The sequence below is a fragment of the Diprion similis genome, chromosome 9 (assembly GCF_021155765.1).
Source record: "Diprion similis isolate iyDipSimi1 chromosome 9, iyDipSimi1.1, whole genome shotgun sequence".
NCBI classification, from domain to species: domain Eukaryota; kingdom Metazoa; phylum Arthropoda; class Insecta; order Hymenoptera; family Diprionidae; genus Diprion; species Diprion similis.
Window position 1 is genome coordinate 8,143,496 of NC_060113.1, and position 16,774 is coordinate 8,160,269.

Genomic DNA, 16,774 nt, shown 5'->3' on the forward strand with positions numbered 1-16,774 from the left:
TTGGCGGGGATCGGATTTATAGGATCCATTTCATCGTGGAGACTGAAGGCAGGAACGGGAAGCTAATATAAGCTCACTTGGACAGTAGAGTGAATCAGACTGATGAGTTTTCTGGGGTGAAACTCACTTGGCATGAGTGACATCCGGTGGCTCTGGCAAATTCAACTTTTGTGGGCGTCATCCGTCACAAAATTCGCTCGAACTGGCTCTTTCGGTGCTTTCACCCGAGAGCTGTCCGCTCTCTAATGCCTCACAGAAAATAGCTTCAAGACAAACAATTGGACCAGTAGAGAACGTTATTTAGTTAGGATAAATTTCGCCCACATCCCACGCACGTTTTACAAATTTCTTTAAGGAATCCAGAAACGAATTTCAGTGTGGCTTTCCCAAAACTCTTATGTAGTAGCATCATTTTTACCTTGGATTCTTCTAGAGGCCATTTTTCTGAATCAGTTGTCAATATAGTCACGAAGAAACTATTGCATCTATTACACTCGATACGAACAGGAACTGACTTTTTCCACACTCTTACATCTTTCGGTAAACTGATTTACAATTTTTAAACATAAAAAAAGGGTCAATAATGCTAATTTCATTCCTTATTTTAGAAAACACATGTATAAGTTGCCACAAACCTTGGACCTCTTTATATATTCATGAATATTGAGCACGAAATACGAGTCAACATAACCTCACTTATTGGCTTCGAAATTCAATCCTTTTTATTACCATTCAGTGTCCTGACATCTTTCTGTACAATTCACTTTTGCACATGGACCGAGATGATCGTCAGTTTCAATATATTTGATTTTCAATACGTTCGATTATTAATGGTTTTGTGACTACGTATTGTCGACCCCTTGCACCGGCAAATTTAACCAGCGCTTTCCACCCGCAGCTCCAAGTAATCGATGCTTTGTTTCCTAACGCTTCAGATATCCGTACACTGCTTGGGAGACGAAGCCACCTTGCGAACATGGCTGGTCTACGACCCTCAACAACGCATTCAGGCCTGGAGGTTCGCCTCCTACATGCTTCTACACTCGAATGCCCTTCATCTGTCTCTCAACGTCGTCATACAGCTGGTGCTCGCCGTCCCGCTGGAGGTAATAACCAAGCAATCTATGAACTACCGCGTCGTTCAAATCCTCGGGGGTAGAAGGCGAGGGAAAAGTGAAAGAGCCTTTCTTCTCGCAGTTCGTTTTTCTCGCCTTCGTTCTTTGATATGCCATTAAACTTCAGCATTAAGAATCTCTCTTATCGGGTTTTTATACCGTTCTTTCTTCAACGAGTTGAAAACGGCTACACTAAACGGACACCGTAATATTATCAGGAAACTGATCCATCCAACTGCTCATGCGCAAGTTCTTCCGGCGATTTCATTTGTAGCTTCAACTAATTTGAACCAAGTTTTTCGAATGCTTTTCTTTTCAGGTTGACCAGCTTCAATTGTGCCGAGACACTATAAGATAGCAATATTCGTCGCGTATCGAGGTCGTATGTTGCAAAGAGAATTTGTGGCAGTTCCGCATTTCAGTCTGTAACGTAATTTCGAAATGCTTTGCGGATTCACAGCTTTCGCTGGGACCCCGCCAAAAGAAATTAGGCAGCACTGTAGCGTGTCAAACAGACGGGCGGGGTAAGAAAATGCAAAAGAACAAAAAGTCGACGGGACAAGATCCCGAAAGTCAAATTACAGAGAGTTAAAAATGTAGAAAGACCATAAATACGAAAAGTTTCCTTGTAAAAAAATAAAAATTTGGAACGTAAAAATGTATAAATAAATATATATCGATTTTTTTTTTCTTTGAAAATGGGCAAGATTACGCAGGGCAAAATGTTGAAATGCGAAAATACTGCACAGTCAAAAAAACCGACGACTTTTCACATTTCAGACACGTACCGTTACGAAAAATTTACGAATCCAAATTCATGAATAACGATTGACCAAATACTCGATAGACTGAATCCCGGAAGCCATTAATTGTAAGACAAAATGGACAAAATGCCGAAAGTGCTAAAACAAACTTGTAGGATCGCCACTTGTAGAAACGATACCGATAATCGATAACAAGCAGTGACGAGATCGGACCCAAAGGTGCTCAAAACAACATCTCGGATGGGTATAGAGACGTATTGACAGCCGCTTTATCAATACCTAACCTCTATCCCATAACGAACCCATTCCAAAAATAATTGGAAAGTCATTTTTTGTCACTTCTTATCACCTCTGAAGCTATTAGAAAAGCATTGGTTTCAGTCCAAAATCACATTTTGTGATTTTAACGAATCTAAATTTTCGAATCTTTAGAATGAAAAAAAAAGGTTTTCAGAAAAATGTCCGTCTGTCGGTCCGACAAACTCCCGCGATAATCTCGGAAACGACTCGCCAAAAAAATCTGAAACTTACAGAATTTCACAATCAAATTATGGCCATGAAAAATTTCATGTCCCGTTTAATTTGAACTTCCGGTTCTATCGGAAACAAATCAATTTCCAATTTTTTTTTGACAAACCTATTTTATCCTCCTTATTACTTTTTTTCAAATAAATGATTTATTTTTCCTAGCGTATATATTCATTTTTTTTTAAATGAATAAATTTTTACATTTTCAAAAATTTTTTCTTCTAATTTTTCTTTCAGAACTTTTTTATTTGGCTGCTAAGTCCTAATATCAGTTGCAGATTTTTTACACCGCCGTTTTCGAGATTATGGATGAAAAGTATCTTCCAAAAACTGTCTTTCCGGTATGTTAACTACGTATTAAACAAGTAATAAGTAATCAGAGTTATTCTGATCACAATTTTCACCGCATCGTATGGAACACGAACATTTTGCATCAGAACGGAAGTGAGAAATAAGTTGCAGATATAAAAGAGAGGCTTCTTTACTTTGCCTAATATAAAAAAATGAATGACATCCAGCTCACTAAAAAAGTTATCGGAACAACAATTCATAATGCTATCGAGTAAAACTATATTTGCACATACCGCCGATGTACGGCTTCAAAGAAAATCGATTTGATATTTCCGGTCTCTGTTAAAGGTGGATGGAGCTCTGTGATCGAGTTTTTAACCAGTCTCCATGATGGCAGGGCAAGAATCTCAATAAAAATGCGTTTTTCTGTCGTCGGCTACGATAGAAATTCGGCTTTTTCGATTTGGACTATAGTGTTGCAAAAAAACTGACTATTTCGAATGATTGTGTGTTGAACATCGGTTGGAATTGACTATAAAGCAAATAGTTTTTAAAATTTTATAAAGTTTTCACGTGAAGAGTCGTTTGCACCTTCATATAGACATACAACAATTTCATCTACCTTGCAGAATCATACGGAGAATCGCAAATCAAAGATGAGAGATTGAGCCTAATTGAAAGTTGCTCAAAGAGACTTTGTGACATTTAGTGGTGGCGTTAGATTCAATAGAACTCAATCTCGGGATCAGATTATCGCGTGGCTGATTGTGAGGGATCAATTCAAGCTGCATAGGTACTGCGAATATATTTCGCGAGAACAACTCGGGCCGCCGGGAATAATCCGGATAATGACACGCGAAGCTGCAATCAAACTTTCGAGCTTTGATTAATCTCAATCAGTATGGATCGTCCTCTGTGGAGTTAAAAAATGATTCTTGACGAGATATGACGTTGTTTCACTTCACGGAAGCGTAGAATCCAATTCTCTTGTCACATTCAGCGGACTTCAGCATTTGGCGTAAAGTTAAAGATCTAAGAATATGCAACGGTTAAATATTTGTACAAAAATTTTCTCTACTGCATCAAAAATTTTGACTAACGATTTTTTAATGCCAAGAGTCCAATTTCAGTGAATAATCGCTCATTTTATTTCCAAATGAGTTCTTCGTAACTAATCTGAAACGAATGTTTTTACAGCAATAACCGTATTCTTAATAAAATATCGGTTTATGGTTTATTTAACCCACAACGAGTAAGGAAAGTGTGAAAACCGTCGTCAAGCGATTCTTAGAAAATATATTTGAAAACGAAGCGATCCGCTCACAGCGGATAAAAAAAAAATGTTACTTTAATAACAATATTAATTTGCCACGACCTCGTAAAGAAAACGCCGCAACTCGACATCCACCCGCCGAGTTTCCCGTAATTTTCAACAGAGTAATATTTTCCAAGATCAAGGGGGGCAATGCGGTGAAAATTTTGACGAAATCCGTGTTTCCAGGTAGAACAAGGCTGGCTTGGGGTGGCAGCCGTGTATCTGGGTGGAGGCATTTGTGGCGCTCTTGGGGCATCGCTTCTTCAGCCAACTCTCTATCTGGTTGGAGCTTCCGCTGGAGTTTACGCGCTTCTTACGAGTCACCTGGCTCACTTATACTTGGTAAGTCTTATTATCCCGCCTTTATTTTCCGATAATTTGTGGCTCCTTTTTCTCGTTACCCCAAATTTAGGCCACATCAAAAGTTAGCAGCCCATGATGACTTAATTGACAGGAAAAACTGTAATCACGCTGTCTGTTCACCTTGAAACAAAGTCACTACACAATATACCTGTATTAGAAATTTCATTTTCTGGAATAATCAGAGTTGAAAATGAATTTTATCGTGAGTCTAATTTAATTTGATTAATTAAATGAAGGCTCCTGATATACGAAAAGTAGTTACAGTTTCATACTCAAATAAAATTGCCTTATTTGAAGCCATGGCGAATGGATAGATTTCTGAATGTTTTCATTGAAATACACAGATTGTGTTTAAAGGGTATTTTTATGGAGCTTTGCGGTCCGAGCCGTATGAAACGACTTTGAAATTTGCCGACGTTTGAACGCTTGAGCTAGAAGAACAAATATGAACGGAAGATAGTGTAAACATGAAATCGTTTGCAGTTTCAACTAATTGCTTTTGCGTTCTGAGAAAGCTTCCAATTTTTGAGGTACCTAGGATTTACTGCCCTTGAGATACACTGCCCAAGGATTTCGCTCACATTCGGAATGCTTTTAGGCGATTGAATTCTATACATCTGTATTCGATATATCTACTCTACGTTCGTGTTTTCGTATCACTTGAATTGTAGTGCTTGAGGAGAAAGAGAGGTAGATGGATGAATAGATAGATAGATGCTTAATGTTATTTCCATGAAAATACTTGAAACAAAGAAAGAGAAAGGGAATAGCGTAACTAATAATAAATAATAATAAAAAAAGAACTAATTGCGTGGATAGCAAGTAAGGTACAAAGGTCAGAGCAGCAAATTAAAGAATGCAGAAAGCGGTCAAAAAGCAAACAAAAACCCATAAAAGACGTAGGAAAGTATAATAACCAGTGAGAAACGGTGAAAAGTAAGAAAATCAAGCTGTCTGAGCCCTCATTAAGAGTGAAGCTGCAGCTGGAGTCAGTCCAGCAGCAAATGGTTGAGGTCTGCAGACGTGCGAATTCATTTCTTCCGTGAGCCTTGAGCCTTCCTGACAAGAATTCCGCTGCCCTGTGCCACACGTATCAAATACAAGCAGTCTGCTGCTGCCTTTGTAGCTAAAAACACCTTGTGCAAGTCTGAAGGTAAATTCGCATTAGGATTAATAATTCAAACAGGAGGTATTGCAGGTGAAGTGAGATTCGTCGAGACTAGCTGCAAGAATACAGATTGAAACGACTCGAGAACTGAGCTTGATTCTTTTCCGTGAGACCAAGAAACGAGAGTCCTCGAGGCCTCCATCAGCCAGATCTCACAATCAGCCTGAGACCAACAAAACCTTACCGAAGAGCAGGGGGCACCAGAGAAGATGACTTCAACCTCACAGCTCACTTTGTTATGATCACTGCAGTTTTCACAACTCAGAAATATCAGACTGAAGACTAAAGAGCAGTTTTTCCATCGCTTTCGTGCGAACCGAGCTTGCATCGATTGAATAGAACCCGTATGGTAGGCCAGCAATCAAGGCGGCTGTCAAAAGCATGAAATCTCAGATTGAGGAGCCGAAGCAACTCTTCGACAGAGACCTCGTCAATAGTCGAGGGTTGAGATGCAAAGTGGCTGAGAGGGCTGAAGAACAGGCATTTCTTTCTGTTGAAAGGATTTAAGCGCCACATCAAGACAGCAGCTACAAGAGCCAGCCTGCGATGCCTTTTCTTAAGGCAACCAAAGTGAAAGTAAGACTTGCTAAGCAGAAAACCGCATTCGTGTCGATCGCTTTGTGGCATATGGAGCAGATACGTGGTGGAATGGTATATTGTGCAACCAAGGGTGGAAAATGAGTTATTTCTACCGAGATAGTAATTGAACTCCTGCTCGACACCGTGTTTTTCCAACAACTGCATATGTGGACCCTTTGTCGTGCATGTAAGGTGAAATAAAATAATTACGTTTTACATTGGATTTCACTTATGTAAATTAACTAAGGGCTCCGTCCCTGCGTGCTTCACGCATCGCGAATGCTTCATTTCAGTGATTATTCAATTTGCTCAAAATTTGTTCCACTGATTTCTATTCTTTTTCATTTTTAGTTAGTTTTTAGTGAGCCTTTGATATGGGTAATAGAGTGAACCAAAGTATAGTTAGACACGAAGTACTGTTTGGCACACTTTGGCCAGTACATTAGAGGCTCGTTCACCCATTTGCATCCCCTTAGGAGCCGAATTTCAAAAAGTGCTTGAAGCCGATTTTGAATATTCAAATGAGTACCCGTTATAAGCAAGAACCAAATCGATATTTCGTCGGGCCAAAGAGATATCGAGAAATCCGCTCAAGGCACGTATCGCCCCTTTTAATCCCCTTAGGAGCGGAATATCTAAAAATCCCTCCTTAGCATTTGCCCCGATGACGAAAGTAAGATATTCACCAAATTTCACGTTCCTAGGTTCAGGTGTTTGGCCTGTGTGTTGATGAATCACTTAGGATTTCTACTTTTATATATTTAGATCATGAGAATGATTATTAATAAACAAAATCATTCAGTTTTATTTTATAGGGAGGTAATGTAGTCCACGTTCGAAATGAGCAATTCTCTATCCATGTCACATGCGAAAAAAATGGCCCATTTCATACACGTAAAAATTGATTACAACTTGACCGACAGCGTCACCAAACACCAGAATATGTAACCATAATCGACTGGCAGGGCAGCTAGCATGCGAATGAGCAGAGGTGCGGGTGCGATAAGTTGAGGTTATGGTTTCTAAGCTGGGTGATTCAAATATCCAGATAAAATACCAAGCCAGAATGCAGTGAAGATGAAGAGAGGAAAAGCGCAAAATAAAAAAAATAAAATTACGGGAAAATTTTCGATCATGAATGTTTTTCAGTCTGAGTAAGTGCTGATGCTTCTGAGTGAAATATGTTTGTTTGACCAGCATCCAAGCAAGCCCGTCTCAAAAGAAAACAATTTCTTCATAAGCAACGTTTCATTAGAAAACTGCAATAAGAATAGTGACAAGGCTTCTCTTTCATGCCTTGGACAATTTCATTGTAAACCATAAAACCACCTCATATCTGAAAGATTTGAACAATCGCAATAACATTCAAAACGAAGGCTGTAGTGAAACTCATATTTGAAATAGTCATGGCAAGTTTCTTTCTCGATTGACCTTATTATTCACTACAAAACGTGAATTTAATCAAAGATTTGTTTCAGTCGAGATGATGAGAACAGAAAATATACATTGAGAAAAAAAATGACTTGACATTCATTAAAATTAAACTGACAATTTTGTATACATTTACGGTAGGACCTTAAAATATTCAGAAACCCACCAAGATGTGTATATGGATTCTCCATAAAACGATATTGATGATAATTTTCGTTATTGTTATTCTGTTGGTATTGTTGATACATGCTTTTATCAAATTCTACTTCAATAACATGAGTAACGTATTTGAAACTTCTGTTCCGGAATACTCATATCTTATTTGTATGAAACAAAGCGATCGATTTTTCAGGCATGAATCATCTAAAAGTACATATATTTTTATGCCAACAATTAGAATGGATCTGCAAAATTGAATTTTAGCAAGCTGTAGCTTCAGGACGGTTGGTCCAAGGGCAAAGTTTTGCAGGACTTTTATTGTTCATCGTTCGATTATCTAGTAGAAATGCATGTATGTGTGTTTTCTTCTTTTGTCAGCTTCTAATGTCGATGCATAAGCTGAAAAACAAATTTTGAGAATGAAGAACGCACAAAAAACTCCAGGAAAACGTGATCCTCAGAATGATTGTTTCGAAGCTTCAACTTGCTACAGATCACTTTTGCAGATACAGAAATCTTGGGGGTCATTTTTTCAGCATTAAATAACCACTTGTTGTGGACCTTTGTAAACGCTCTACAAAGTACCCGCGCGTAAGCCGGAAAGAATTACTCACAGGCCGGAGCTCGCGACACTCTTTTCAATTATATTATTTATGTATTATTCTCTCTTCTCGCACGATGAGAACGCGAGCAATTTAAATTTCATATTAATCATATTCACTGTTTCATATGCAGAATGAATTTCTAACGACCAAATGCTTCAACGCGCATGCGCTCGAGATGCATTCGAGAGCAATAACAATCGTTTTGTCAGGGTGACCAGCATTTATAAATTCAAATGACAGGTCGTCGCGATTTATGTAACCTCAAAAATGTTGGTCACTCTGACAACATGACTGCTCTTGCTCTCGAATTTTATTACTATTTGATTTTGTCAATAAGGAAGTAACTACAAATAATTCAAACTCAGGCATGTTTGTAAAGTGATCATTTTAGTTTAAAATTACAAACTTCGCCTTTGAACTGAGAGTTCATGTTGCAATATGCTACTTATTATTCAGCGGTAGTAGATTCGTTAGATTATACTCTACTATAGCTCCCTATTATCCCGAAATCGATATTCCACAAAGCGGCTGAAACAGATGTTTGACTTAACTAATGTAGCAAATTTGTAAAACTGAGTTACCGTAAATTTTAACCGATTTCAAGCGGTTTTAAAGAAGTACCGATATCCAAGCTTTCGTTTATATGTGTATACTTTCAATATCTTTTCCCAACACCTGCTTGAAAAATTTGATTTTTGAAGTTTGTGGAGCGTGTGTAAAGTGCCACATTTTCAAACAGTGCGGTAAAACGATGTTGGCGCATGCGCACAACTGAAATGCTCCGTTTAACATACTAGAGCTTTCTTTGACGCATGAATAATTCGATTTTATGCATTGTTTAATCGATTGTAAGTTACCCAACGAAAATTTCACATGATCTAAAGTGCCTTCGTTGCTTCTATTGAACTTTTTTTCACAAGTGTTTAGAAAATAGTGTGTGACATTCACAGCTTTGCCCTTGTACTCATGTGAACGCAGCACTCTTGCGTTGCTCATGCTGTAAGCTTCACACTCATTGAAATTCGCCCACTTTCCGCACTCGTAACACAGCATGCTATCAAAATTATATTTTTAAATAGATCCTAGTTACCAAACATAACAAAAATTCGATAAATACTGATTATACAACCATCTCGTGATTAAACTAAAAAGATGTATCCATTTTATCCAACCAACCTCCTTGATGTTCTCATCCCTTGACGGAAGGTATTTTTCAGGAATTCATCTAGACGTCACGTAAATCTTTTGTGAGGTATAATACGCAAAAGTTGGTTATAAAAAGTTGACAAATGCAAAAAACTGTTTGTGCGGCAATTTCTTGTTTTTTGTACCCTACTTTTAATTTATTTTCATACTTTTTTCTTCTGTTTTTATTTTCACTCGCCTTTATTTTGCTCCTCTTTTCGAGTAGCCGGCAACTCTTGCCGCCGCGCCACCACCGCCACTGCTGCTGTTGCAGCGAATAATTAATCACCAATTCACAGTTCGGTGTCCCAGCCCGGCCGTTAACTTGCTTCAAGGGGAGAGACATTTTTCTGACTTTTATGTCACACACTCTGCTCATTGTACCCACGCGAAATGTGGTTGGATGTAAAATAATCCGTTATCCTCGCACAGTTCCTAGCTGAATAACTTATCGTTCGTTTATAAATTAATACTTCTTTCCACTTGCAATTAGTTTATTTCAGTATAATTTTCCCGGTGAGACCTGAGCCCGTTGGAGGACTGAATTCAAGAAAATAAATAAGCTGAGTCTGTATCAGATTCGAGATTGCGTTGCGCCCCGAATTTTTCGCGTTTATAAAAATTATGAAACTTTGTTGAAAATTAGGGTAAACAATCCACGGCCCAGCTAATGGGTTGACATTTGTTCCACGTTATGATAGCGGAAAGAAATTTCACCCTCAACATTAATTCCTCTTCCCGACCCCTTTCCTCGAGATAAACCTTTCATATCGTTTGTTGCGCGCTAATTACGAAGTTTTTCTATAGAAAATGGATAGAAATGAAAGAAAAATGAATCAACAATTCTGATGTCTCATTAATTCTGAAATATCATTACAACACGCGAGGGGAAGAAATTCTGATTAGCAATTCAAATATGTCGACCTTATTCATATGTCCATGACTTTATCGCAAATGCAATGCTCAACGATGGCGAGATTGCGGATGGAATTGCAGTTCTGCAGAGACTCCTCCCTGTATGGTGAAATAACATGATTGGCTAGAATTACCAATCGAATCCATTATTCGCTTCAGCTACGTGTGCACCATGTATGTAATGAAAGATAGACATGGGGGTAGGTATATACATATATTTGGTAACGTTGTAACTGACAACGAGCTAAAAAATATGTTACATGCAGAACTGATAAATGTATGCAATTTACTTACAAATCACAGCACGCTATGGAAATCTGGACAAGCGGGCAATCCAGTGAAATTGTTTAATAATATATGAGGCAGTCCACCCCAAATCGACCAACGTCTGACCCTGACAGCTTCTGATTCGAGTCATCATTTTTTATGTTGTTCCACCTTAAAGAAACACTCTGGATTTTTAAAGACTTTTCGGAAATCATCTAATTTACCTACAATTTTTGAAAATTAGTAAATCGATAGCCCTAATTGAAAAATTTGAATAAATTCTGAAAAATTCTGTTTTATTTATCAACATTTTTAAGCCTTTAGCCAAAGTGGGCGGACGTTTGCTTTTAATATTATTCAACGTTGGTCTCGAAAAAAATTGAAAAAGAATAGAAGCACTTTGGCTAAGTGCTTAAAAATTTTGATAAATGAAGCAGGATTTTTCAGATTTTTCAATTGGGGCAATCGATTTGCTCATTTTCAATAATCGTAAGTAAATAAAATGATTTTCAAAAGATCTGAACAAAATCCGGTGTTTTTTTTTTTTTTTTTTTTAAGGCAGAACAACATAAAAAATCATGAGTTGGTATTTCACACGTTTGTGTATAGTGACGTTTTTGTTTCGTTTATTTTATGAAAACTAAACAAAATTAATATGTAATTTCATCAAAGAGGAAATAACACAAACGCCAAATTATTGAGAAGGTTGTCGACTTGTTCACAAAGAAATACTGATTATCCAATATTTTTCAACAGTATAGGTTATGTATACCTTATTATTTTTAAATAATTCTACCGATATCTATGCGGCCTCTAAAAATTGCAGATGGGTTGAGTTATACGCAATTTGCTCTGTGAATGTGTAGTTTCCCCGATTTCGATTATATCTTCACAATGTCATTCATAAGTATTAATCTCATGGAGAAATTCTGTGTTTGTCGAACTGATCATTTTTAATCATTTACCGACTGAAGGTAAAAAGTTCTCAGTCGATAACACTGTCAACTAAAATTCACTTTTGGTGTGTAACATGAAAACTTTCATTCCGATTATGGATTGGATTATCGATTTCAAAGATCAATCAAGGAGGAACTGGCCACGCCGGCAAAAGAAGTTCTTCATAATCAACAAATATCGCATGCAAAATGTTCGTAACAAACCGTCGGCATTGTGAAGTTGAAAAGTTTAGAAAATTTCGCACAAGAAATATAGGTATACGCCAAAATTATACAATGGCAAAATATATTTCAATCAAATAGATGAACGTGCATCGTTAATATTTATCTGAATATATCAAATCTTGCATAGGCGATAGTAGCATCTCTGTAATGCTCAATTTATTTTTTCAAAGTTCTTATAAAGTCAACTTAGTCAGCTGCTAATATATTGGAAAAAGTTTGAATTACTTCATTTTACAATCGTTTCAAAAATGTTCTTAGGTAGAATTTTTTTTTTCTTGATATGTTGAGCACTTTTTGAATTATGAAATGAAAAATTAAATGTCAACTTTTGAAAATACCCGAAAAAAATGGAAATACTTTTCTCTCTGCTAGAAGCAGGTTGAAGAAATGTAAAAGGCTGAACCTATTTTCTGATTTTTCCCAAAATGTGGAAGCAAGAATTGGGTCATAATTGAGAAAAATTACGCAAGTGCTTCAATAAATATAAAAATGCATAATTCAAATAAATCTACGCAGTTAGTTACGAATTAACTGGAATGGAGAATAAAAAGCTTGTGAATTTATTTTACAAAATGTAAATAATGTACGATGTAATGCAGAACGAAGTACTTATTAAGTAATAATAATGTATTGAAATCTTAATAAATTAATTTTTTTATTCGCTATAATAATATTTTTTATTAATTTAATTTTTCGTTTAATTTTTGGAAAGTCTTCCTTGCTAACAGATAATGTTATTTAGTTAAAAATATGGAATAATCATTTATATAACAGAAAAAATGATACGAGGCAAGAAAATGAATCGTGCAATGAAACCGGCGCGCTGATGTGACGTGCCGCGCTAGATAAATTAATTTTTTTCCAACAGTAATAATAATTTCTTCATCAATTAAAAATGCGTTTTCGATATGACATTTGTTAGTTACACAAAGAACTTGCTACGAGGTGGAGGCAATCGTTACAAATCGATTTGAACATTTTAATTGCTTATAACAAAATAAATTTGTTAATCATTTCCGATGAAACTATTTTTTTTTTTATCAAAATTCACTCCTTTAGCTTGAAAATGAAAAAAGAACCTTCTAGCTCAAATAGAACCGGAGTTATGAATTTTTGAACATGAGTCTACAAAACGAAAATCACCAGATTCACAAATTTTCAATCCCCTCCAAAATATGTGAAAGAAAAAAAAATCTTCAAATACGTGTTTTTTTTCGATATAAAACCCTTAAAAAAATTCAGCCGAATGAAAAATGTGTCGGTCAGAAAGGTGTTCGTTCTATAAAAGAAAGTCCCATACGCCGAATATCTTTAAATGTTCAGGAACAAATTAAAGACTAGTGGAATTCAAACTATTTCTTATTATTCAAAATCACTTGTAAATCGTTGATGATTTCAATGCGAGTGCCCCTTCGACCATCACCGTAGAATCCGTCCATAGATTTCTTTGTACAATTTTAAGCTGTATCAAAAGACCTTTTATAATACTGCTTTAGGAAGTCTTGAAACTTTCACACATTCAGAAATTGATGTTGGGTCTTTCGTCCAATTTAACAACAAGTTTCGTTTGTATTGATTTCCATGTAATTAAACGTTGGTCACTGCGAAGTAAAACTTCACAAGTTTGAAGGTGTTTCTTACATGTTTACTCTTAGTGTAGTGTAACTTTCCACGATCAAGTCTTGCGCTATGTAATGTTTGTCAACCAAATTTTCTATTTCATAGTGCCTGATTCAGAAATGAGATTTACTTGGAGTTCTGATCGATAAACTTTAATCGAAAACTCAATTAGTTGTTGATATCGAGATTCCATGACAAAATGAATCTTAGGTAGCTTGAAACTCTGAAACTGAGCTCAATCGATCATAATTTCAAGTATATAAAGCGATGTACGTAGCACTGTATAAATAATAAATCGAACTAAGAAAGTATATATTGCCGATTGTAATTGGTATTATTTAACCACAAATGATAATTAAGTATGAATAAAAAACAAAATAACTCATACATTGATGAGAACACAGACAAAAAATGAATTAGTAAGTGGTACTTAGTCAAAAATTTAGATGAAAATGTTTTCTGTTCAGTTTTAAGCTCTCAAATTATCATGATTTTTTCATGGAGTTCGATTTGAAAGGAGCAAATATCAGTTTAAAAATTGAAAGACCATTTTTTCTTGATAACTTGTATGACAGCTGCGAATGGAACCTGTTATTTAGACTGAATTAGTGTTTCAGTATGAAGCAACTACACTTGGAATCATCCCTCGTCACGTTTCTTCTGGAAATTTAGACAAAACATAACACAGAGACAGAGGAACTCTGAGAAACTATTTCAAATATAATTTCTTGAATGGTAATTAACTGTAGGTATGGAACATCCGAAATCAACGAACTCTTAAAACTTGCAGACAAAGCACTTACCAATCACCACAAAATTATTACTAGTCTAAAAAAATCCTATATTTTTTAATGAAAATTATTAGGATATTTCAGAAATATTTGGAAAATATTTAATATTTAGTTTTTCATGGATAGTTGTAGAATGAATTGCTTTTTAATCTGAATCGTTGAAATCGATATAGATTTTGATAGGACATCAGAGAATTCTTGGTTTGAAGAAACAACTCGTGATTTTTTTTTTTTTTTTTTTTTTTGCTATGAAATTCGCCTACTCAGTCAAAGTGAGTTCAAAACGATACGACGGATTCTTTAAATCCGCCGAGATCTTACTCAAATATTCAGAAAAGTCTTTGAGTGCAGACAAACCATCTGCTGGCACCGAACGTGCCTTCAGTACCTTTAACCTTTTGAGAGAGGTGCGACATGTAGCGGTGTTCCAAGAATAAGATTTCACAGTTTCTCGTAGATATTGTTTCTTGTAATGAATTATTCAAATTCTTTATATTTCTCTAATTTATACACACAGTGTTATAGCTTCAGGAAACTAAACACTCAAACGCGCATTCGCCAAGTCAAGTGACTCCACTGGTATATTGAACTTGGGGCCGGGTTTAACGTGTAAGAGGCCCAGGGGTACACATATTTTTGGGGCCCTGCATGGGAAAATGTCTTTGCAAATAGAGGAAAATTATTCGGAAACATTTAACAAGCATAGGAATTAAACATAGTATAATAAAAATTCATTTATTGCACATTCTTTATATTATATAATATTATTTACGTGACTAGACATCCGAGATCGGAGATCATAAATAGAATGATAAAATTATCCATCAGTATTAGAACAACGTAAAATTCGCAGCCTAAAAAGTTTTCCTCCGAATTTTGACGCTGACGAAATCTTCAACGATTTGAAAGTGATCAATACTGTCTAGGACAGCACTTTCAATAAAGCAAATAGATAGTTTCTACAGCCTATCATTCTGCACACAAGCTCGGTATTTATTTTTTATACAAGCAAGTTTCAAACAAAAATTTTCCCATTTACAATTTGCAATCGGAAATGACAAATATAATCTTAAACTGATACAAGTATTTGGAAAAAGAGACATCAAATCCTTATTGATTATCAATTTAAACAAATTTTCTTTTTTTTTCAAAGTGCAAGTAGCACTTTTGGGGACCCTTGAGCGTGCGGGGCCCAAGGCTATAGCCCCTGTAGCCCCCCCCCCCCTCCCCTCCCCAAATCTAGGCCTGTTTAAACTAGTCCATGCCGAATTTGACGTCCGTTGATCAAACCAATCAACTCAGTTGCGACCAGACACGAACTGTTCAAAATTCACAGGCGCCGGGAGGTTACTTTGCGTTAAGAAATTGGAACAGCCAAAATGCGACGGGTTTATATACAAGTCAACATAACCTCGAAACACTTCACGTACCGACAATCCGCACGAGGCTCAACCCCAAGCTGACGAAAAACTTGGCGCATGCACACTTGAGTGTTCAATTTCCTAGGACTGTTACGGAATAAGAAAATGAATTTTCCTCTCAAATGCGAAGACCCCATCATTCGTGTTCGACTCACTTCTTCCATAACTTGGTAAATTTTTCTGACGCAGTGCCACGGCGAGCTGCCGTACCCCAGCTGGCGGCTGGGCGCCATTCTTCTCTTGGCTGGTGCTGACATAGTCTCACTTCCGGTTCCGGCATTGCTAGGCTGTGGGCGAGTGGGATGGGCGGCCCACGTTGCAGGGGCCATAGCCGGTCCTCTGCTGGGCCTTGCGCTGTTCCCGCGTCAGAGCAAGAAGGATTCGCGGGGCCGGAAGTTCGTCCGATTCGTCCGTTTCCTGGCGGGACTCGGTGTGCTGCTCTTGGTCTTCGGGGCGATCCTTGGCAACATCTACCTGATCGCTCTTCCCCAGAAGCGGAGGGCCTCCTGACAAAAAACCGAGCTTTTCGTACGGTTCTGCAAACGGTCCTTTCTCATCGTCAAGATCAAGGAGGCTGCGGAAGTGATCTACGAATGAAGCGTCGATCTTCGTGGATACGAATATCCGCTCGAAACAGTTCACCGAAGTAGGGAATTTCGACGATTGAAAAAAATTTAACGACGGTATGTAAGCGGCTGTGTGTACTTTGCGTCGCACTCGAGGTGGACTCAGCGCTGGTTTTAAGGACTCTACCTTTATATAAACCCTCCCTAAATCGCAATGTACCCGTTCTATATACTTATATATATGTCTGCCACATACATTGCTTCTATACAGGGTGTAAATTTAACTCTGGACACACTTATAGGATGTGTATTGAGGTATGTCACCCATGGTCGGAAACTCATCCCAATGGCTGTGGAGCACTTTGAATGATATTTGAATGAATCATTTTGATCAAACGTTTTATTCAGTCGTACAGAACACTACAAAGTTGACGTAAAACTATTACGAATGTTTTGTTGTTATTTTACACACGACAACTTTGTATTGTTGGGTACGACTGAATAAAACTT

The 16,774-nt window shown here is 37.1% G+C and overlaps 1 protein-coding gene across 2 annotated transcripts in view; it reads left to right on the forward strand.

Moving 5' to 3' along the window:
• Nucleotides 1–16,511, forward strand: part of LOC124410382 (protein rhomboid-like) — a 92,536-nt gene extending 76,025 nt beyond the window's left edge. For both annotated transcript variants that reach the window (XM_046888691.1, XM_046888690.1), the window contains exons 3-5: nt 936–1,106; nt 4,200–4,355; nt 15,888–16,511. In XM_046888691.1, coding sequence (XP_046744647.1) covers nt 936–1,106; nt 4,200–4,355; nt 15,888–16,208 — 648 coding nt within the window. In that variant the 3' untranslated portion in view covers nt 16,209–16,511. The remainder of the gene's footprint in view (nt 1–935; nt 1,107–4,199; nt 4,356–15,887) is intronic.
• The last annotated feature ends 263 nt before the right edge of the window (nt 16,512–16,774 follow it).